Genomic DNA, 21,309 nt, shown 5'->3' on the forward strand with positions numbered 1-21,309 from the left:
TAAAGCATCAAAGTTGGATCAGCCTGTAGTGTTTTTGCCACTTTCATTTCGACTATAACTCCGAATCCAGACTTCCATGGGTTGATACGTTTGACTTTCATTGATAACTTTTGTTGATTTTGTTGTCAACACTTTCATCTATGAAAAGTATTTCATAAAATATTTCATTTATTCAGGTCTACAACGTGTTACTTTTATTTTTTCATCGGTGTATACCACACCTAGCTAGATTATATCGTATTATAGCAATTTCAAATGAAGTTTTCCAACAACTTTGCGGCCGAGTGGAGACGGTCGCCGATGACGTCATCGCGCACAGTGACGCTCACGAGAAAGACACCAACAGCTTTAGCGATCAATTCGACATCAGTCAGTCGGGTAGCATTTCCGCTACAATGTTAGTCTTCAAAATAAAAAGCCGTAATGTCGGTCGTTAGTCTTATCGAGAGCCCCACAGTATGCAAAAGCTCCATCTGACCAGCTCAGGTATTATAATGGCAGTTAATACAAAATGGTGTCCGCCATCATATATGTTTTAATATAACAAACTGGTATGTCTTTTTCCACTACTTCACTTACTGGACTACTTTATTTCCAAAATCCCCAAGCGGATGTGTTTGTGTGCCACTGCTGACATCGGTAACGCTATCAAAATGCTCATTGTCAGATTCGCTCCATTATCGACGTCTTTTTCGCCAAACTATCCTAGTTGTTAACCCAGCAAACAAACTATGACAGTCGGGACGGAAGCTGACGGCCCATAGTCTGCTTGTTCGTGGCGGCTGGAGCGGCTCTGCCCGGCTCCGACATATGGACTCCTCGGTGGGCAAAAGGCGGAAGACTGCGCATCCACACGCCGAAGCCAAGATGCTACACGGCCGCTAGTCCACGGTTAGCCAAATACTAACCCGCACTTAGCTAGCTGCTACTCTGCTCCTTGGAAACTTCTAGTCAGCTTCGTGCTGACTCGGCAGGTAAACACTCATCTCAGCTAGCTAACGCAAGCGAGCCACCGTGCTCGTTTCAGTTTGTTTGCCACTTCCGCGCTAGTTCTGTACGTGCGCGCGCGCGTGCATTGTCTATGGTTGTCGCCACGCCGCTTCCGGTCTGTCTTGTCATTCCTGAGCTCGTTGATGCACAAAGCGTGCGTGTACGTGCACTGTTGTGAAAGCTTGTTGTTGTTTGAAAGGTGGGCGATGGACTTGCATTCGCCACAAGGAGGCGCCGTCAACTGAAGCAGCTTCCACCCTCCCGAGGGACGATGGCGAGCCGCAGGAAGTCCAGCACGCCGTGCATGGTTCCTCCTCGGGAGGCGCTCCACTCCGATCAGGACACGGAGGAAGTGACGGATGAGGTGGAGTCCGAGGATGGCGAGTTCAGTGTCTCCAGGCCTGTGGGGGGGAGGGGTTACTCTCACACAAGCGCCACCGAGGGAGGTTACGAATGCAAGTACTGCAACTTCCGGACGTCTCAACTCAATTTGTTCACCGTGCACGTGGACTCTGAGCATCCCGATGTGGTTACCAACACGTCGTACGTGTGTGTCGAGTGCGACTACCACACCAGGAGGTAGACTCCGCCCACCTCTGTGTGTTGTGTGGTTATTTGTCCTAATGTGCGCTCTCCTGCAGCTACGACACGCTACTGGTGCACAACGCTCGCCACCACCCGGGCGAGGACAACTTCACACGCACGATGGTGAGACGTAATAACGAGACCGTCTTCCAGCAGACGGTCAACGACCTCACCTTCGACGGCGGCTTCGTTAAGATGGAAGCCGGCGAGGGGGAGGATGTGTGTCGGAAAGGCATCGCCCTCAGCAAGACCCCCATCATGAGGAGCAGGGCGGAGCCCAAAAAGTTCACAGTCTCGCACAAAATGGCCATCGAGGACGGCATTAAAGTGGAGAGCCAGGACGAGACTGACGAGTACGAGGACCCGCCCACACTGTCGCCCGTGACCGCCACCGGCCCACGACTCGTCCCCCTCTCGTCTCCCCTTCACGTCCAGACGGTGTCCCCGAGCTTCGTGGTGAACAGCGCCAACGTGCTGCACGTGAAAGGCGGCAGCAGTGGTGGCACCGTGCTACCCGCTGGGACGCTGGCCCAGGTTCTGTCAGCTTTGCAGAACCAGCAGAACCAGACGCAGCTCCTCATCCCCGTCAGCAGCATTCCTGCCTACAACGCTGCCATGGACAATAACGTTCTGCTGGTCAGCTCCTACAACAGGTAGCCACGCCGTAGCCACGGCGGAGTTACACTTCCATGTAAAGAATTGTGGCAGGAGGTCAAAGGTCTTCTCATGCGCAGGTTTCCCTATCCAGCGGTGTCGGAGGTCGCCGCCTTGTCGTCGCAGACCAAGTTCAGCGAGGAGAACATCAAAGTGTGGTTCTCCGCCCAGCGGCTCAAACATGGCGTCAGTTGGACACCCGAGGAGGTTTGTACTAAGGATCGACCGATACGTTCGATTGCGTTCTTTACTTGAATCGGTATCGGCCGATACGCGTGTGGTTTCGGGGATGTGCATCTTAAACTACGACAGAAATGTTGCACATGGTTGAATGGAAGATTTATTCCTTTTAAAGTTGATAACGCTGTTTAAATGTTTGTTAAAGAAAGCTGAATCCTTCTGTGTTCAGTGTTTACATTTAACTAAATATTTGTTTAAAAGTGAGACCTGGAATATTTGTTATTATTGTCATTTTTTTCATGTAAATTGAGGCAGCAAAAGCAGTATCGGCCACAAATATCGGCCCAAGCAAAATCGGCCTTCGGCTAAAAAAACCATATCGGTCGATCCCTCGTTTGTACGACTTTCTCAGCCCAGTCCGCAGGAACCTTGTAGAAGTCACCCGCTTCTCGTTGGCAGGTGGAGGAGGCGCGCAGGAAGAAGTTTAACGGCACTGTGCAGACCATCCCCCAGACCATCACTGTCATCCCCGCCGCCAACGGCCTGCAGTCCATCTTCCAGACTTGTCAGATCATGGGCCAGCCGGGTCTCGTCCTCACGCAGGTGAGCGGGGTCGGCGGCACCGTGTCTGTGAGGTCTCCCGTCGCTCTGACCGTCGCCGGCGCTCTCGGCAACCGGCCCAAAGCTGCTGAACTCTCCACATCTGAGTTGAAGACGGAGAAGGTGTCCTCGCCGGCCTCATTCGACTCTGCCTCCAAACCCAAAAAGTCCAAAGAGCAGCTGGCCGAGCTGAAGGCGAGCTACGGCAGGCGTCAGTTTGCCACCGAGGCGGAGATTTCCCGCCTGATGCAGGTCACCAAGCTGTCGAAACGCGCCATCAAGAAGTGGTTCAGCGACACGCGCTACAACCAGCGCAACTCCAAGGACCTGCACGCCGACAGTCCGTCTGGCAGGGGGCCGGCGCCTGCTGCAGGCGCCCAGGTGGCAAGAGGCAGTGGAAATGACGCCGATGCCGGCGACAACGCTGCCGCCATTGTCATCGATTCCAGCGACGACGCCAGCGACGCTTCGCCGACGTTCGCAGCTTCCCTGGCCTCGCCCCGCACCCTGGGAGACCGCCGCGGCAAACTCCGCCACGCCTTCCCAGACTTCACGCCCCAGAAGTTCAAGGAGAAGACTTCAGAGCAGCTCCTCCTTCTGGAGTCCAGTTTCCGCAAGTCCGACACGCCGTCAGACGACGAGCTGATGCGTCTGCGGGCGCTCACTAAGCTGACGCGCCGCGAGGTGGATGCCTGGTTCATCGAGAGACGCAAAACACCTCAGGACCCGCGCTCGCTCGATGGCAAGACGGCCGAAGACAAGCTCAGACCTGCCACCCCTCGGGAACGCCCCCCAGTGACCCCCTCGGGCCGCAGGATGATGAAGAAAACGCCCGAGCAACTCCACATCCTGAAGAAAGCCTTCGTCCGCTCGCAATGGCCGACCACCGAGGAGTACGACAAGATGGCGGAGGACAGCGGCCTGCCACGCACCTACGTCGTCAACTGGTTCGGAGACACGCGGTACGCCTGCAAGAACAGCAACCTCAAGTGGTTCTACCTGTACCAGAGCGGCAAGGTACCCCACCCCCCCACCATGTGACATCACGTGATGTCATGACGTGATCATGTGCTTTGTCTGAAGGTGGACGAGGCGCTCAATGGTGGGACCAAAATCCACAAGAAGTCCAGGAAGCGTTTCCGGGGTTGGTCCAGGAGAACACGTCGGCCGTATCCCTGCAAGCGCTCGCCACAGGGGGGCGCCACGCCCGGCCAGGTCAGTTTACATTACCCTTCTGGAAATGCTTGGTTCTGTTCAAGCAGACATTTTGGAATTTGCTGACAAATACACGACAGAACAACCATTCCCACCCACATTCATACCTCTGGACAATTAACCGAGCATGTTTTTGGAATGGGGGAGGAAACCCACGCATGCACGGGGAGAACGTGCAAACTTCACACAGAAATAGCTCGGGTCTCCTAGCTGTGAGGCATGCGTGCCAACCACTCAGTCGACGTGCAGCCCACCTAAATAGCAATTAATGCAACTTTAATTCCATGAATAAAACACATTTCTTCTTTCCAATATATTTTCATTAACAAGTTCCAAAAATGAGCCTGCACGGTGGAGGTGTGGTTAGCTCGCAGGCCACACAGCTAGGAGCCATTTTCCTCCTACGTTCCAAAAGCATGTTAGCTTCATTGGCCACTCCAAATTGTCCATAGGTATGAATGTGAGTGTGAATGGTTGTTTGTCTATATGTGCCCTGTGATTGGCTGGCCACCAGTCCAGGGTGGACCCCGCCTCTCGCCCGAAGACAGCAACCCTCATGACGATGAGCCGTAGAGAATGAATGAATGAATGAAGGAGTTCTAATGAATGAAGCCTTTGGAGCTCGCCCCCACCCCCACCTCCTTCAGGATGAGGGCAGTACTGCAGGGCCTCCCATGTAGCATTTCTGAATTAGCGAGAATAATGATGTGACTTCCACGCAGGCTGTGGAATGTCATGCTGCCACAGATGGATCATTATCAGGCTGGTATCGTGGAATCGGGACATAATACCAATAAACGTCTTCTCCACGCTCCTCCTCCATTCCTGAGGCATCTTCTCACCACCTAAGATCCTATTGAACAGCCCAGTCAGGAACTCTACTGCTGCCTCTCCTAGACACTTCCATACCTTCACGGGTATACCATCAGGACCAAGTGCCTTCCCACTATTCTTCCTTTTCAATGCTCTTCCTACTTCCTCTTTACCAATCTTTGCTACTTCCTGGTCCACAGCAGACACCTCTTCTACTCTTCCTTCTCTCTCCTTTTCCTCATTTATCAACTCTTTAAAATACTCTTTCCATCTTCCCATCTCACTAATGGCATCTGTTGGTACACTTCCATTCCTGTCATTGACCACCCTGACCTGCTGCACGTCCTTCCCATCTCCGTCTCTCTGCCTTGCCGACCTGGAGAGATCCATTTCTCCCTCCTTACTGTTCAACCTAGCGTACAAGTCATCATAGACCTCTTGTTTGGTTTTTGCCGCCTCTCCTTTCACCTTAGCATTCATCCCTCTGTTCCCCTGTCTACTCTCTTCAGTCATCCCCTTGTCCCACTTCTTCTTAGCTAACCTTTTTACCTCCAGGACATTCTTTACCACCTCCTCCTACTCCATTCCTCTTCCATCTCCACCATGATAGAACAAGTTGAACCCTGCTCCTAAACATCTAGCCTTGCTACCTTTCCACCTGGTCTCCTGGACACACAGTAGTCTACCTTCCTCCTCTGCATCATGTCAACCAACTCTACCTTGTCCTGTCATAGTTCCAACATTCAAAGTCCCTGCTCTCAGTTCTCGGTTCTTGGCGCTCCTCTTCCCTCTTCTTACGTACACATCTTCCTCCTCTCCTTCTTTGAACAACAGTACCCAATTTCCACCCGCACCCTGTAGGTGAACAGCACCTACAGGCAGTCGTTAACCCGGGCCTCGACGGATCCGGTATGGAAGTATGGATTTGCATAGTTGGTTTGGCAACATGTTTACATGGGATGCCCTTCCTGACACAACTCTCTGTATTTAGTCCAGGATTGGGACTGGCACCACAAGGCACTGGCTGGTACCCCAGTGGGGCTCCATAGAATACCAATGCTATTATGTCACACCATGTGGAAGACGTGACTAGAGGAGATAACTGTTGGTCATTTCTTGTCTCATTAATGGACAGTACTACTGCAAGGGTGCAGTCACGCTCACACAGGAGCTGCTGTCAGCCGCTGGCGCCATACACAATGCTAACCATGCTAACACAGACGTACATGTAACTTCTCACAGATATTACATCCAACATCTGGACTGTATTTCCTGCAGTTAGCCATCTTTAGGGCTGAAATGCTCCCTGGGGCCAAGAGTTCAAGGAACGTGCTGACATTTGATGCTTTGGTTCAGCCACTCGAACTTGCTAGTGGTTAGCAAGTCATTTCTAGAGTGAATATGAACACCCTCGACGCCATGTTTGTGTACAAGACAGACCATTTGTAGCACGTCACAGAAAAGGAGCGCTTGATTCGCTCAGAAAGGCGAGATGACCCATGCTGTGCTGTTAGGTGGTTGGCCAGGCTGGATGGTGCAGGACGTCTCCGTGTGCCAACATCCCACGATGGACACCTGGCGCTGGCGACAGCCAACCGCTGCTGGAGCCAACCCAAGGACTAGAGCCACCTGGAGGACCCTTGAACATTCCACACTCTGCATGTGTGACACGCTGCTATATTCTGCATCTGCAGGGGGAGTTTGTTCCATCCTTCATACCTCCAAGGTTGCACAAACTACTCTTCCATCTGCATCTCAATTAGGGTGGCGATGACGTCAAAAAATACGTTGACGTTTTTATGCTCTCAAAGGTTGTGGGCGTGGTGGAGCCTATCCCAGCTGGACGGGTGGCCAGCCAATCACTGGGCTGGAATAAATTAAAACAGGGAAGAGAAAGGGAATCCAGCTGGAATAGGTGCAGATTGTGGAAGATGGTGAAAGCTTTGTGAGTGTGAGCTGGAAGGTGCTTGTCACTGCCGCCCTTCTATGGAGAGGAAAGCCAGCACCTTCTTTTCAACTTTATTGAAGTACACAAATATTAGCCATTTAGCAGCAAGTCAAATGCATGAAGGATGTTTGGATGGAGTGGTGAAAGAATGAAGGATTGGATATCCAAGCTCACCAGGAGGTGATGGGACCTTTCCAACAAAGTAGCAGACGTTTCCTTGAGACGGACAGGGTGGTGTACTTCATACACAAATGTGCGTGTGTTGCAGGCCAAAAGCGGCAAGGCGGTCCTGAGGGACTACTACCTCCAGCACGGCGTCCTGAGGGAAGGCGACGTGGATGCGTTGGCAGCCAAGTCGGACATGAGCGAGCAACACGTGAGGGCGTGGTTTTGTGAGTTGGGTCAGCGGGCGAAGGAAGGCAAGGTGTTCAGCGAGGTGGAGGAGGAGGAGGAGGAGGAGGAAGCACTAGAACATGCGGACAGCGAAGGAGACATGGACGTGAAAGAACAAACCGATGATGACTGCAACCCGGAGCCGGAAGAGGAGGATCATGGTGAGTTGTCTCCTGGCGGGACATCACAGCAAACGTGAGCAGGCTCTTGCTTGAACGAGTGGTGAGGAAGACACGGTCGTCACAGGACAGACCTTTTATTGTGGCGGGAACAAGCCAGCTTTTATATTGCTTCTTTCTCTCGGCTGCTTTGTATGACAGAGAAGATTGCAGATATTTCTCCGAGTGAGACCTCTTGTATCCAAATACTTTTCCAAGCTGACCTTCCAAGCGGACTTTTATTGTGAAAGGACGTCCAGTGAGTGCCGTCAAGCGTGTTTGTCAGGACAAGAAGGTCATGTTTTTACTGGACTTGATCACATCACGGCTTCCTGGACTGACACGGTCCAGCACCACGTCAGCCTTGCACACAAAAACACTTTCATTTGTAATTTAGTGCACCCACTTCCTCTTCCTATTTATTCTCTTTCAACTTTGACCTTGTCATTTGCCAGGAATAAAAAGCTGAAAAAAAGCGAGTGTTCCTTACCAGCCTTACCCAACCTTACCCTTACCAGCCTACAATGGCAGGCACCGTGTTGTGTCAGCAGATGGCAGCGTGCCCTGCCGCTGCTTCCTGCGGTTGGCCTCACAGAGCTCTGCCCACCTGTTGGTTAGCGTATGTTAACGTGTTGCGGCGTGTGATGTATAGCGCCATTAACACGCATGAACTCGTCTTCAAAGTCTGTCACTTCCTACTAAGCGCTCATCTTTTCCTTACATTCCCTCGGCGCCACCAGTCCCCGAGGAGCAGCTTCTGGTGGGCGGGGCTTCTTCAGGCCTACAGACTCCAGACGCATCCACCGGGTTGCGCTGGCTGCCGATGATGTGCGGCGGCGTCCAGAAGACACCCGCTCGTCTCCAGCAGGCTCCCAAGACATTTGCTTTTTGACAGGAAGTTGAAACGCTGGATGATGAAAGCTGAGACACAAGCGAATGAAGTGGCACCGGCCTGACAGGAAGTGTGATCACAACTCGCGGTGTGCGTCTGTCACTTTGGCGATGAAAGCGACCGTGAGCCTCACAGGAACAGTCACATTCAACTTTTCCGCTTTCAGCTCCAGGAAAACATTCCTCCTCCATTTGCAAACGCCTCACATGACCCCTGACCTCCCAACAAGCAGTGTGCGTGTGTGACACATTCATCAGGTCCATTGTCCCACAGAATGTCCCACATTCAAGAGGACAGGTGTGTACCAGGCCCAAGGAGAAGGCAGGACAGGAAGTCCGGTGCGTGTGTGTGTGTGTGTGTGTGTGAGAGGCGTGGCTGAAGAATAAAAGGAGGTGATTAGATGGTTCCAAAAGAAAAGGCTTATTGACAGCAAAATCAAGGAGAAGTTTGTCCAACCAGTACGAGGATACATTGAGGCATCCTTCCTGTGTCTCCATAGCAACTCCCTGACCCCCCCCCGACGCGGCTTCAGGGCGAAATCGGGACAAAACCTGAGATTACTTTCTAGGACGGAAACATTACGGACACATTAGCCGCACAAGCTAGCTGCTAACGGCCAATAAGGTCCGGTGTCACGTGGGGGGTGGCGGGGGGCAGTCACTGTTGCCAAGGTGATGTCGGATGAGGTTGACAGGATCCATGGTCATGGTGTCGACCAGCAGTCCTCGTGCGTGGTTTCCATGGCGACAATGATGCTGGCTCCTACTCGCACCTGAAAGGAAGAGGACAGAGACAGGTGAAAAACCACCGTCACCTGGCTCAGGACTGATTCTGGTCCAAAGCCAGAACCTCTTCAAGTCGCCTCCAAAGGAGACGCCTTTTCTTTGTGTCGGCCATGTTGTTTTGCATATTTGCAATCTGTCAGCATGACGCATGACATCGCTTTCATCTGCATGCTTTGGCACCACAGGGGGGCGCCGCTATTTTAGGCTGCTCCCTCCCCAAAAACACACACACACCCGATTTACCAGACAAGACAAAGGAATCAAAGCTTGTTTTGCTGCTGATGACATGGCACCACCCAATCATGTCCTGAAAGCACATGGACGTGTGGCGTAGATCTGGCTGCCACGCAGCGTCTTTGGTAAGCATCGTGTCTTCCATGGCCATTCATCCCTTTCATTCATCTTCTGTCAAACAATGGGTGGAAAGTAGACGTGAAGGTGCTTACCTCCAGCTTCCACCGCATAGAACCCCTTCATCACGCTACGTGATGTACCCGTCTCACCAGTACATGCCATCACCATGCAGCTAGACAACATTTGACTGAATAATGGCGGAGGACTGGTTACCTTCTCTGGATCCGTGTTGTCATAAATGGCCATTCTCTTTAGGGCTATCTAGTACGCTCTATGCCAACAAAGGTGAAGTTGAAATGTTTAGTATATTACTATTATTGTGGGTTCCGGGCTAAGACAGGGTTGGAATGTAGGCAGTTGATTCGCCGTAGTGACCCCTGAAGGGAAAAGCCCAAAGAGAAAGACGAAAAAGTGCTAAGCGAGAAAAAAAATAGTGAATAAACAAAACCACAGCGTTGTTGAACTTCCTGTTTGGCCACATGTTTTTTTTTGCATTTTCTTTTCCTTGTCTGTAGTTGCTTTGTCTCTGTCTCTAGTCTCTTCCATCTTCCAACACCCGCTTCCTCGTCCTCCTCCTCCTTCTCCATGTTGCCCTAATCAAATAATGCTGGTGGATATATGCTTGTTTCTTTACTTCAATGGTGACAAGCAATACAGCAATAAAGACCAAGGTGGCACAGTCACCTACTGGTTACCATGTTGGAGGCTAGCATGACGGAGGCTAGCATGACGGAGGCTAGCGGTTGGCGTGTCGGAGGCTGGCGTGATGGAGATTAGCGGTTGGCATGTCGGAGGCTGGCGTGACGGAGGCTAGCGGTTGGCGTGTCGGAGGCTGGCGTGACGGAGACTAGCGGTTGGCGTGTCGCAGGCTGGCGTGACGGAGGCTGGCGTGACGGAGGCTAGCGGTTGGCGTGTCGCAGGCTAGCGGTTGGCGTGTCGGAGGCTGGCGTGACGGAGGCTAGCGGTTGGCGTGTCGGAGGCTGGCGTGACGGAGGCTAGCGGTTGGCGTGTCGGAGGCTGGCGTGACGGAGGCTAGCGGTTGGCGTGTCGCAGCCTGGCGTGACGGAGGCTAGCGGTTGGCGTGTCGCAGGCTGGCGTGACGGAGGCTAGCGGTTGGCGTGTCGCAGGCTGGCGTGACGGAGGCTAGCGGTTGGCGTGTCGCAGGCTGGCGTGAGGGAGGCTCGCGGTTGGCGTGTCGCAGGCTGGCGTGACGGAGGCTCGCGGTTGGCGTGTCGGAGGCTGGCGTGACAGAGGCTCGCGGTTGGCGTGTCGGAGGCTCGCGGTTGGCGTGTCGGAGGCTCGCGGTTGGCGTGTCGGAGGCTCGCGGTTGGCGTGTCGCAGGCTGGCGGTTGGCGTGTCGCAGGCTGGCGGTTGGCGTGTCGCAGGCTGGCGTGACGGAGGTTAGCGGTTGGCGTGACGGAGGCTCGCGGTTGGCGTGTCGGAGGCTCGCGGTTGGCGTGTCGGAGGCTCGCGGTTGGCGTGTCGGAGGCTCGCGGTTGGCGTGTCGGAGTCTAGCATGACGGAGACTAGCGGTTGGCGTGTCGGAGTCTAGCATGACGGAGGCTAGCGGTTGGCGTGTCGGAGTCTAGCATGACGGAGGCTAGCGGTTGGCGTGTCGGAGGCTAGCATGACGGAGGCTAGCGGTTGGCGTGTCGGAGGCTAGCATGACGGAGGCTAGCGGTTGGCGTGTCGGAGGCTAGCATGACGGAGGCTAGCGGTTGGCGTGTCGGAGGCTAGCATGACGGAGGCTAGCGGTTGGCGTGTCGGAGGCTAGCATGACGGAGGCTCGCGGTTTGCGTGTCGGAGGCTAGCATGACAGAGGCTAGTGGTTGGCGTGTCGGAGGCTAGCGGTTGGCATGTCGGAGGCTAGCACGATGGAGGCTAGTGGTTGGCGTGTCGGAGGCTAGCGGTTGGCATGTCGGAGGCTAGCACGACGGAGGCTAGTGGTTGGCGTGTCGGAGGCTAGCGGTTGGCATGTCGGAGGCTAGCACGACGGAGGCACAGTCAGGAGATCTGGGTTGGCATCCGTGTTGGAAAATGTCTGGAGTTTACACGTTCTCGGCCTGTGTGCATACTTCACACTAAAACACTTGACGAAAAAACTGTTTAGGCAAAGAGAAAATGCAGACATGTGACATTCTGGAGGGAACACAGAAAAATCCAAAAAGACTCGGCGCCACAGTACCTGCCACTGATGCGGTCTTGGAGCTAGTTGTGTTGCTGAGTGCTGAGGCTGTTGGTGTGCTGTTCCATCAGCCAGCCGAGCTCCAGCATCTTGCTGCCGCTATTGGCCACGTCTACTTCCTTGTAGCTCTCACAGGAAGCGGACAAAGCAGTTTTTGGTAGCAGCCCCTGGCCTCCGTTCAGTCCAGTGTCTGGGAAAAGTTGGCCATCACAGAACCAGCGTGCGAGGGCCTCACCGGCCTGCCCGGGAGGAACCTCCGAAAGGCTCATCCCTTCGGTTTGTGTAAAATCTTTGAGGAGCGCCCCACATTGGCTGTTCGGAGGCACTGAGCAGGAATTTTGGTTTGGGCTAGAAAAGGGTGGCAGCAGAGCTGGGATTTTAAGATCCTCCACACTAGAACTCTGCTTGTGAATCCCATTGAGAGGTTCCATCAAATGTTTGTCCACTTCCATCCTCTTTGCACCCATTGAGTTGAGGAGAGCTAGTTCGAGGTTATCCCGAAGGGCTCGGCGTTCTGCAAACCAACCATCAATTTCCTGGTGGGACAGAGAGGTGGCAACTGCCAGACTCTCCACACCGCAGTGGGAGAGGAAGCTGTTCCTCTGGAAGTGCTCCTCCAGGATCTTCAGCTGCTCCGAAGTCTTCCCCTTCATTCTCTCCAGCAGTGGAAAGTGAGTCAACACTGACGACCTCTGCTGGGAATCTGCTTTGGTCGCAACCAGAACCTGGCCTTCCTCCGGCACATCAGCTAAGTCACCAGACATCCCGTTAGCATCCTTGACAGGAATGAGCGTCGTGTCTCCTTGCAAGGTGCCTTTCACATCTGCACTCCGTTGTTCTTGGATACCTGGAACGTGGACCAGGGCTTCAGACTGGATGATGAGAGGCCTCTTCACCTGAGCGGTCCCAAGTTGAGACAAATTTGGGAACATCACATCAGCGGTTGGCAAAACACTTAGAAGCTTTTCTTTGGAAGATCGGGGAATGAGTAACGAACTTTTAAATAGCGGGGAAAAGGTGGGCAGCGGAGCAATCATTGGCCTCGTTAAGGACTCCGGAAAGACAATGGACGGCAGCGACACCACCGGTTTAGTTTTGGCGTTGGAGAGACTGTTCCCCCTGACTCCTAGTGATGATGACACTGGCATTAAAGACACAGCAGTGGGTGGCTTCTTCCTCTCCGTGGTGACCGGGGGAAGGCCTCCCAGGGGAACATTCAAATGGCTGTCTTTTTGAAAGGGAGGAGGTGGAGGAGGAGCCATTAGGGCCTTGTCTTTGTAGTCTCCTGGACTGGGAGCAACTACCATGACAGGCCGCTTTGACTCAGGACCAGATTGAGACATCAAGGACCGTTTAAGTGTGTCTCCTGACAGAACCTTTTTGGTGTCAGAATTGGGGTTGGCTGTTCGGTTGTGCTTCTCCACTGCCGCCTGATGTGAGGCTTTAGTCGACTGTGAAGAGACAAAACCTGTGGGCGGAGCTGGGAAAGTGTGATGGGCGGCAGGGATGGAGCCGTTGAACATCTTTTTTCTGGCCTCCTCCACCTCCTCTGGAGACCATGTGATTCCCTGCTTGAGCCGCTGGGTGGTGAACCAAACTTTGATTTGTTCCTCCGGATGCTTGGAGGCAGCCGTCAGCCATGACAGTTCAGCGTGCGTCGGGTAGGGGAATTTGTTAAACGAAGCAATCAGGGTCAGGTTGTGGTCCAGGGTGGGATTATATTTGGTGGTGTTCAGTGGAACGGCTACTTTTGGTAGACAGTTTACATTCGGTGGGCGCTGGAGCACCGGGGTGACATGGGACAGGTCTTGGAGGATGCAGGGCTCTGGAATGATGATCGTCCTGTTGAGGCTGACGGCCGTGATTTGGTCCTCCTGGTCAGGGACATGACTGTCCCCACGGAGGACCTCGAAAGAATCTGGAGATTTCACTGTGGTGGAGAAGCAATGTGGGAACAGGCCAGCTTTGCTTCCAGCATGCTCCAAGATAGCCTGATTGTTTTTATAAATCCTCTTGAATTTGAAGTTGTTCTTGTCAGGATGATGGCTCTTGTTGTGCTCAGAGAGGATCTCAAACTTTTTGGCACTGAAGTCACAGTTGGTGCAGTGGTACTGTGGATTGAGGAACACGTTTGGGTGGCTGGAGTCCATGTGCGCATTCAAATCAGTCAGGCTCTGACACCGGAATGGGCAGCATTTGCATTTGTAGCCTTTGGCTTTCTTCTGAGACTGGTGGTCACTTTCCAACACATCCGTTTCCTTTTCCTTGTCGTGGTGACTCGAATTGTCGTCTTCTAATGCCTCAGGATCTCTGTTTTCACGGTCCGGACCATGGCTGTTCTGCACGGGATCAGTTTTCATCCAAGCTTCAGGATTTTTTGCGAGGTTGTTTTCTGATAACATTTGGATGTCCACCACTTCTTTCGGAGTACTTTGTCCAAGGACTTGCACCATGCAGGGGGAGGAGGACTTTGTGCAACCGGACATGATGTCCTCAGACAAGGATGGCGCTGCGATGAGGAAATGGTCTGTCGTCAGTGTGTCAGCTGAGCCGGACGTCCTGGGTGGGCATCACAGACCTGGCAGACAAACATTGTAGACGTTTAAGACAGGTGAAAGCTGAACAACAAGCATGCACACAAGACCATGTTGGCACAAAAGATGTGTCAGGCGGTGCTGCGGCTCAGACTGGACCTGGGAAATCTCCTTGGGTCGCTGGGATTGGGACACCCGCCATCACCAAGTTCTGGGCAGGTCACAATTCCTGTTTGTTGATGTTTGATGGAGGCTTGATGTGTAACACGGCTGTGTGTGTGTGTGTACGTGTGTGTGTGTGTGTGTGTACCTGCAGTACAACCAATGATGCTGGAAGCTTTCAAAGCAAAGTCTCCTTCTGGGTCCCAACACTTAATGAAGCACTGACTCATAAAAAAGTCACGGGGATGGCTGTGTGTGTGTGTGTTACAGAGCGAGCAAATTACGTTACCATGGCAACAGCAGCAGAGGACTCGTGAGGTGCCCTTGTGGCGTCACAGCAACGCAATGAAGATGAAGACACACTCAGGTGCTAATTGCAAGTAGAGGTGGGCACTGATTGATTGATCCCTCGTTACATGGGATGAAGGAGGAAAGATGACAAGTCAAAGGTCAACATGATTCTCACGTCACACATTCCCGATAACATGCACATTCCTGAGCATCTCTGCGTGTGTTTGCACCACCGCAAAATAGACGGTGATTGGAGGAAGGATGCAGGGACTTGGGGACGGGTGAACTTAATTCATTTAATCTCATCAAGACCCCGCCCTCCAAAACCCAATCACTTCTGCACAGAGACAAGAGACGTTATCACACACACACACACACACACACACACACACACACACTATTTGCAGGGAAAATGGTCATGTGAAAAGTAAAAGAAATTCCTATTGGTTGTTTTTGTTTCTCTTATGTGCATGTGCACATGTACGTGCACCCAACCAGGGAAAATAGTTTGGCTGCACATTCTGTACTTCCTTAACTCTCTCTCTTTCACACCCTCTTTGTCTCAGTCTCATTCTCATCCGCACACACATACACACACACACACACACACACACAGCAAGAAGAAAGCCTTCCTAGAGAGTATTGCTTTACTGACAATGTAGCGGGAGAGTCAGTACACAAACAGTATCACCAACGACCATCCTCATCCTCATAGACCTCACTGCAGCCTTGGACGCCATCCGTCACGCCATCCTCTGTCCCCTCTCTGCCCTCAACATCCCTGAAAACGCACCCAGCCGGATTCAGTCATCACTCATGCATTCATCAATGCATACATCAACCACTGGTCCCTTCTCAAGGGGTCCCCCAGGATGGGTGCTCGGCCCCCTCCTCTTCCCCTGGGTAGCATCATCTGCCATCATGGTGGTTAGTTTCACTGTAGCGTCTGAGGTAATGTGGTCATGACCGTCATGGTGAAAAGACAGCTGAGCTGGAAGGCAAAGCTCTTAATTTACCCCCCACCCCCACCCCCATCTATGTTCTCACCTATGGTCATGAGCTTTGGGTCATGACTGAAAGAACAAGAGAAAAAATGGTGTATTGTCTGAAATAAACGAGATTCCTCCGTAGGGTAGCTGGACTCTCATCTGGGAGGTGTTCAGAGTAGTACATGGAGAGGAGCCAGTCCAGGCACCTCAGGCATCTAGTCCCAACTCCTGATGCCTCCCTGGTTAGGTGTTCCGGAATGCCCACCCGGGAGAAGGCCCCGGGGCAGACCCAGGACACTGGAATAGATTCTTCCCATGATAAGAAAATGACCTAGCATGATATCAACACAAACGAGCAGAGTTGATGACTGCGTACACAGAAGATGAATGAAATGCTGTCATGGTGAGAAGAATCCTACCAGTGGGAAAGTATTTACTCAGCGGACCTCCCGACCTAAACAGGTTGAAATGGTGATAAATGCTGGCGAAGGGAAGCTAGCAGGGTTAGCTGGTGACTCCAGCTGGATGAGTATATTTACACCATGTGGTGTTCAATGTCAGGAAGGCCTTACAATGTCCCATGAAGATGTACAGATTCGGAGTGACAAAATAGGAGAAGCACCTTTATTTTTCAACGTAGCTTGTCTTAGTCGTAATTACACATTCTCTGACTGTCTCTGACCGTCCTTCAAAATAAGAGCGCCGGTGGCCCCGTGTCTGAGTGTGATGAATATGTTCCTTATGCAGGTGAAATGGCATGGGTGGCTACATCTTCCTTCATGACAGCCACAGGCATTACAGTTGGTTGGAGGTTTAGTAGCAATGGAGCAGAGGCTGACATCCAATAGAACAGTTAGCCAGATTGTTACCAATAAATACATGTGCTTTACCATTTGACACACATCCATTTTGTGATATGGCTTAAGCTTTGGAGCTTTTTACATAAGACTCTGCTGAATTTACATTTGATACCCTTTTATATGGTCATACATCCTAAATATTGTATATCCTGACGTCTGCTAAGGTCCATACCACCCAAGCCTAATGCCCGACTTAGTGTGTGTATAATGTGCAGGGGTGTGAATGTGTTGGTGGTAGAAAAGGAAGTAGATTAGATATCATCTATAGGTGCTAAAAGGAACATGCTGGTTGTGTTGCTGTGTGATGCAATCCCAGTGTAAGCCAAGACAAATGTTAGTGTGTGTGTGTGTGTGTGTGTGTGTGTGTGTGTGTGTGTGTGTGTGAGAAAAGCAGTGATGAAAACATGACGTCAGTGATGAAAACTTCACCCCGCCGCAGCACGTGAGAGGGTGTGGTCGGGGTGGCCAACAGGGTCTGACATTAAAAGGGGCAATTGTTTCCTCCTCCTCTTCCTGTTCCAGCAGGAAGTGTGCATGCCAGCGGGATACCAACACAAAACAGGTGCTGCCTGACGGAGCAGCACCTTGGGAAGAACAAGATACTATCCCACCTCCGGCCTCAGCCACGCCCACATTCCTAACGCATGACTGACATTCTCTCCCTCTCTCTCCATCTCTCACACGTACATAGATGTATGCCACCCCGCCACAATTAAAGACTGCTATTCACACAACTTCCTCAAAGGGGAGGAGCTTCACACCAACAGGAGTTGTTGAGCGTGTCCACCTGCTCCGTCTTAACACGCCTGTGGAGGGAAGCCAAAGGCCGTGTGACCAAGCATGTCTTTTATTGTGAAAGGTGATGAGGGAAAGTGAAATCAGGCAGAGGAGGAAGAACATGTTCTCATCATCATGTCACATCCCGTGTGCCCCCTCACGGTTAGCTCATGTTAGCTAATGTATGCAGGCTTCCCGGGCCGAACGGAGATCAGGTCCAAACAGGACAACATGGCGTACCGCCATGGCAGCGTGTCTCCTCCTCTTGGATTCTTTTTAGGTGGCGTTTGCTTCTGGCTAAATCACTTAACGGGTTTGTCTGGAAAAAGCGCTCCTGGCGTGTCGCACCAAGCTTGCCAACAGTTTGCCGTTGCGGTTCAACGTAGCATCGGCCCAGCACCCTCAAGGGAGCGCGTGATGTTTGGACTCACGCTTGTGCTGCATTTGGAAGCAGAGTGAGAAACCATGCAAACATCGCTTAGCCCGCCGCTCAAGTAGCCTTACTCATGCTAGCATTAGCATGTTAGCATGACAGCAGTACAGTCCCTCACCACTTGGCACTTTATATCACAGTTTTTCATACAATGGGTGTAATACGGCAGTACAGTACATAGTACGGTTGTAATACTGTAGTGTAGTAGGTCGTACAGGTGTAATACTGCAGTGCGGTACATCGTACATGCGTCTAATGGTATATTGGGTAAGTAGTTTGGTTTCAGGCCAGGCTCACATCTGCTCTGGCTGCAGAAACCGTGCTCACTCGAGCAGATGTTCATGTGATAACTGACCTTATGGTCAGGAGGTTCATGTAAACAATAGCCGTATTTGCCTGATTTCTGTGTTTTTCTACAATGAGTACATACAAAACTCACGCTTATCCTCACAAGGGTCGTGGGGGTGCTGGAGCCTACCCCAGCTCTGAGTGGACAACAGAGAGTGCGCCGGCGTCTGCGGCTTCCAACAAAAAAAGATAGACGCCAAACATAATCGGTCCTTTGTGGTGTACGGCTGCTGGAGCTGCACCGCATGGCGCTAGTGTGAGCCTTACAACAGGGATTTTGATCTTACGGAATGCTTCCGGTGGCAGCAATGGATTCAGTGTGACGCCCGGGTTAAAGGGGACCTATGAAGCTTTTCTGACCTATAAATGAAGTTAGAATGTTGGATCCTGGTGTTAAACCATGCCAGTGTTTGACATTATGAGGTTTGCACATTTGGAAGTGGCCCTGAAAGAAGTTAGGGATGGCTTGAACGCTTACTTTCAGAGAGTTTTTTTCTAACACCAGCTCCCTGTGACATCACAGTGAGCACACACTGTAAGCCCCGCCCCCACCTCGCCCATCGCTAGATTTCAGGGTGTGAGCATGGAGCGTTGGCTTCTTCCAGGACATGTTTGTTCAGGTGTGAGGGACAGCTAAATGTCTAAAGAGTCAGTTATCAGAAGTTATCAGAGTCAGAAGTAGTTGGAGCTGATGACAAACGAGAGAGAATATGAGAAGGTTTTGTGAACATGGGCGGAGCTGGACTATACGCCAAACTGTTGCTGAAGTCCGATGCCTTTCCAAGGTTACTTGGTCATGTGAAGAGTCAGAAGCTGGAAGTAACAGCTGATCAGTGCCCCAAGTGTGTTTATGTTGTGTAAGTTAGCTCTTGCCTGTGTAGCATTATAGGGTGTGCATACAGGAGTGTCTTATCTGCATGCATGCTAATGACAAGCTCACCCATGTCTGGAATTGCTAATAGCCTTTTCCACCACCAGTCAGTGGTCTAGCGAGTTTTTTTTAAACACGGTAGTCCCTCAAAAACCATGTAAGAACATATTGCCACTATTGCCATATATGTTGTGTCAAGATTGTCTGCACGTGGACTGATGTTGAATTTCCAAAACAACTGTTTTCATTTATTCGACATACGAAAGACCGCTCTTTCGTATGTCGAATAAATGAAAACAGCTGTTTTGGAAATTCAAGGAAATCCAGGAATAGGTGCAGATTTTGGAAGACCTGGAAAGCTTTGTGTGTAGGTTGTTGTGTATAGCTGCTCTATAGGAGTCCACAACTCAATACAAAAGGGCCCAACATGAGCATCATAGGTCCGCTTTAAGGTCGCAGTTGGGCTGGTATGACTACAATAAATGAAGAAGATAAAGATTTAACAACTGCAAATGAAACATAAAAAACTGCAAATCAGGTCTCTTGATGAAATGTAATTTTCAAATATAGATCAAGTGTAGCCAAAAATGAAAGGCTGATGGGCCACTTTGATACATGTACATGAATTTGTACATGACGGCTGATCAAAGCAATCTAAAGTTGATCGATCTGCAGTACAACCAGTGTAATCAATGAAAGATAGACGTTATATATATATATATATATATATATAAGGTCTCATTCATACCCAATTCACTGTATCTTTACAATATGGCGAGGCCCTGTCCTGTGGCCAACGTGTATGCATCTGTATGGAACCAGAGCTTCTCCACCAAAACATGTACACCACTACTCTATACGAGTACTGTGTATAGTATTATTTGTATCCTTGGTGACAATCCCACAGTGTGTGCATGTGTGTGGGGGGGAGCGGTTGGGTTCTCCTCTAGAACGTCCTTGCAACGCCTGGAGAAGTTGGGAGTGGCTGCTGAATATTCATCAGCTTCTGTAGGCAAAATGACCACAAAGTCAAATTGTCATCCTTGCAGTCCAACTTTTCCCAACGTGCAGCTTTCCCGTGCCTGCAAGACCCCAGTGGGACTCTTGGAACAATGGCGCTGGCGGCAAGCCCCACCCTTTGTTCCATTTTTCTGCCATCACTGAACACCTTAAGTCTTGCTGAGGCAGATGGCAGCAAAAGAGAGGGAAAGGAGTAAGACATGTGATGGGGTCTGATCACATGACCAAGCCCCCTTCATTCCCAAATAAACATTCCACAAGTGGCCCTCAGGTCACGACCTCTGCTGGTTTAAGAAGTACCTCATGGGGAATGTCTCACACCCTCACAAGAGATAAGTTTTGCTGGTTCCGCTCAAATGGGCCACTGTGTTTTCATCCCGAAGCCGCTGAAGGAGCTTCACCTCGGATGACCCTGCTCTCTGATAGCTAGCTTCTTAGCAACCCAACCGTCGTTATGGGTTGCTCGAACCGCAACTTCGAACTTCGGAACCTCCAAAACAGACAACAGAGATCCAGGACCGGTCCCAGAAATGTCGTCCAAGCTAAAGCTAAACAACTTAGCCTGAATAGCTGCTAACGGCTAACATTTGGATGCACTTTCACCAACGGGGTGGGTAGGTGGGGAGCAGGTTCGGGTGGCCGGGGTGTTGTTTGAAGTTCGAAGTAGGACAAACACGCCGGTGACGGCATGACGACACTTGCCTGACAAGTCGGGTCCAACAGCAGCGGAACCAACCCGGAGGAGGAGGAGGAGGCTAGCGGCGGCTGCTCGTCTGTCCGCTTGTCAAACTTCAACGAGTTCGGTCCAAATGGGTCTGAAAAAGTTCTCCAAGTGTCCTGCCTGCCCGCCTGCGTGGGCGCGTATGCTGGCTGTTGGGAGCTGGAGGTGCGCGTGCTGTCAAGATCGAAAGATGGTGAAGATGAACACCTTCTTCCTCCTCTTCCTCTTTTAATGGCGAGCCTAATCACTAAAGGCTCCTCACTGCTGGGGGGCTATAAGCCACGTCACATTACGTCATCATCATTTGCAAGTTAATTCCCTCGTGGTTCTCCCCCTCCCCCTCGCGGCCCGGCGTGTTTGATCTTTTGGATTTGGCAGTGACGTAACAACTAACCTCGTGCTACGCTGTGTCGTCACGGACCAACCCCGCGATGTCCTGCTTCCTGGTCACGTGATCTGGTGAAGCCGCTGGCGTATGCAAAGGGAGACACCTGCACGTGGCTACCGGAACTACCGTGCAGCAGTACAGGACCAATCATCCTGTCCTGTCA

General features: G+C 51.6%; 2 protein-coding genes across 7 annotated transcripts; one reads left to right on the plus strand and one right to left on the minus strand.

Annotated features, from left to right (window-relative positions):
- The first annotated feature begins 425 nt into the window (after window positions 1–425).
- On the plus strand, window positions 426–8,087 carry LOC131101972 (zinc fingers and homeoboxes protein 1-like). Of its 4 annotated transcripts, none has more exons than XM_058047405.1 (8): window positions 426–486; window positions 1,190–1,569; window positions 1,632–2,228; window positions 2,310–2,436; window positions 2,869–4,026; window positions 4,093–4,224; window positions 7,254–7,539; window positions 7,699–8,087. In XM_058047405.1, exons 2-8 carry the CDS (start codon window positions 1,262–1,264, stop codon window positions 7,782–7,784), a joined length of 2,694 nt encoding a protein of 897 aa, XP_057903388.1. In that variant the 5' UTR covers window positions 426–486; window positions 1,190–1,261; the 3' UTR covers window positions 7,785–8,087. The 4 variants fall into 4 exon arrangements, with proteins under 4 accessions (XP_057903388.1, XP_057903389.1, XP_057903387.1 ...); XM_058047406.1 differs by lacking the exons at window positions 426–486; window positions 7,254–7,539; window positions 7,699–8,087 and adding exons at window positions 544–974; window positions 6,552–6,763; window positions 6,849–7,229; XM_058047404.1 differs by lacking the exon at window positions 426–486 and adding an exon at window positions 550–891.
- Window positions 7,042–21,195, minus strand: LOC131101977 (zinc fingers and homeoboxes protein 2-like). 3 transcript variants are annotated; one of them, XM_058047411.1, is made up of 3 exons: window positions 20,740–21,194; window positions 11,753–14,330; window positions 7,042–9,200 (listed from the first exon to the last, which is right to left on the minus strand). In XM_058047411.1, the coding sequence occupies exon 2, from the start codon at window positions 14,236–14,238 to the stop codon at window positions 11,776–11,778; it is 2,463 nt and encodes an 820-aa protein (XP_057903394.1). In that variant the 5' UTR covers window positions 14,239–14,330; window positions 20,740–21,194; the 3' UTR covers window positions 7,042–9,200; window positions 11,753–11,775. The 3 variants fall into 3 exon arrangements, with proteins under 3 accessions (XP_057903394.1, XP_057903395.1, XP_057903396.1); XM_058047412.1 differs by lacking the exon at window positions 7,042–9,200 and adding an exon at window positions 9,228–10,160 and having other exon boundaries at window positions 20,740–21,195; XM_058047413.1 differs by lacking the exon at window positions 7,042–9,200 and adding an exon at window positions 11,339–11,669 and having other exon boundaries at window positions 20,740–21,195.
- Window positions 21,196–21,309: the final 114 nt, after the last annotated feature.

The sequence above is a fragment of the Doryrhamphus excisus genome, chromosome 14 (genome assembly GCF_030265055.1).
Source record: "Doryrhamphus excisus isolate RoL2022-K1 chromosome 14, RoL_Dexc_1.0, whole genome shotgun sequence".
Lineage (NCBI taxonomy): Eukaryota > Metazoa > Chordata > Actinopteri > Syngnathiformes > Syngnathidae > Doryrhamphus > Doryrhamphus excisus.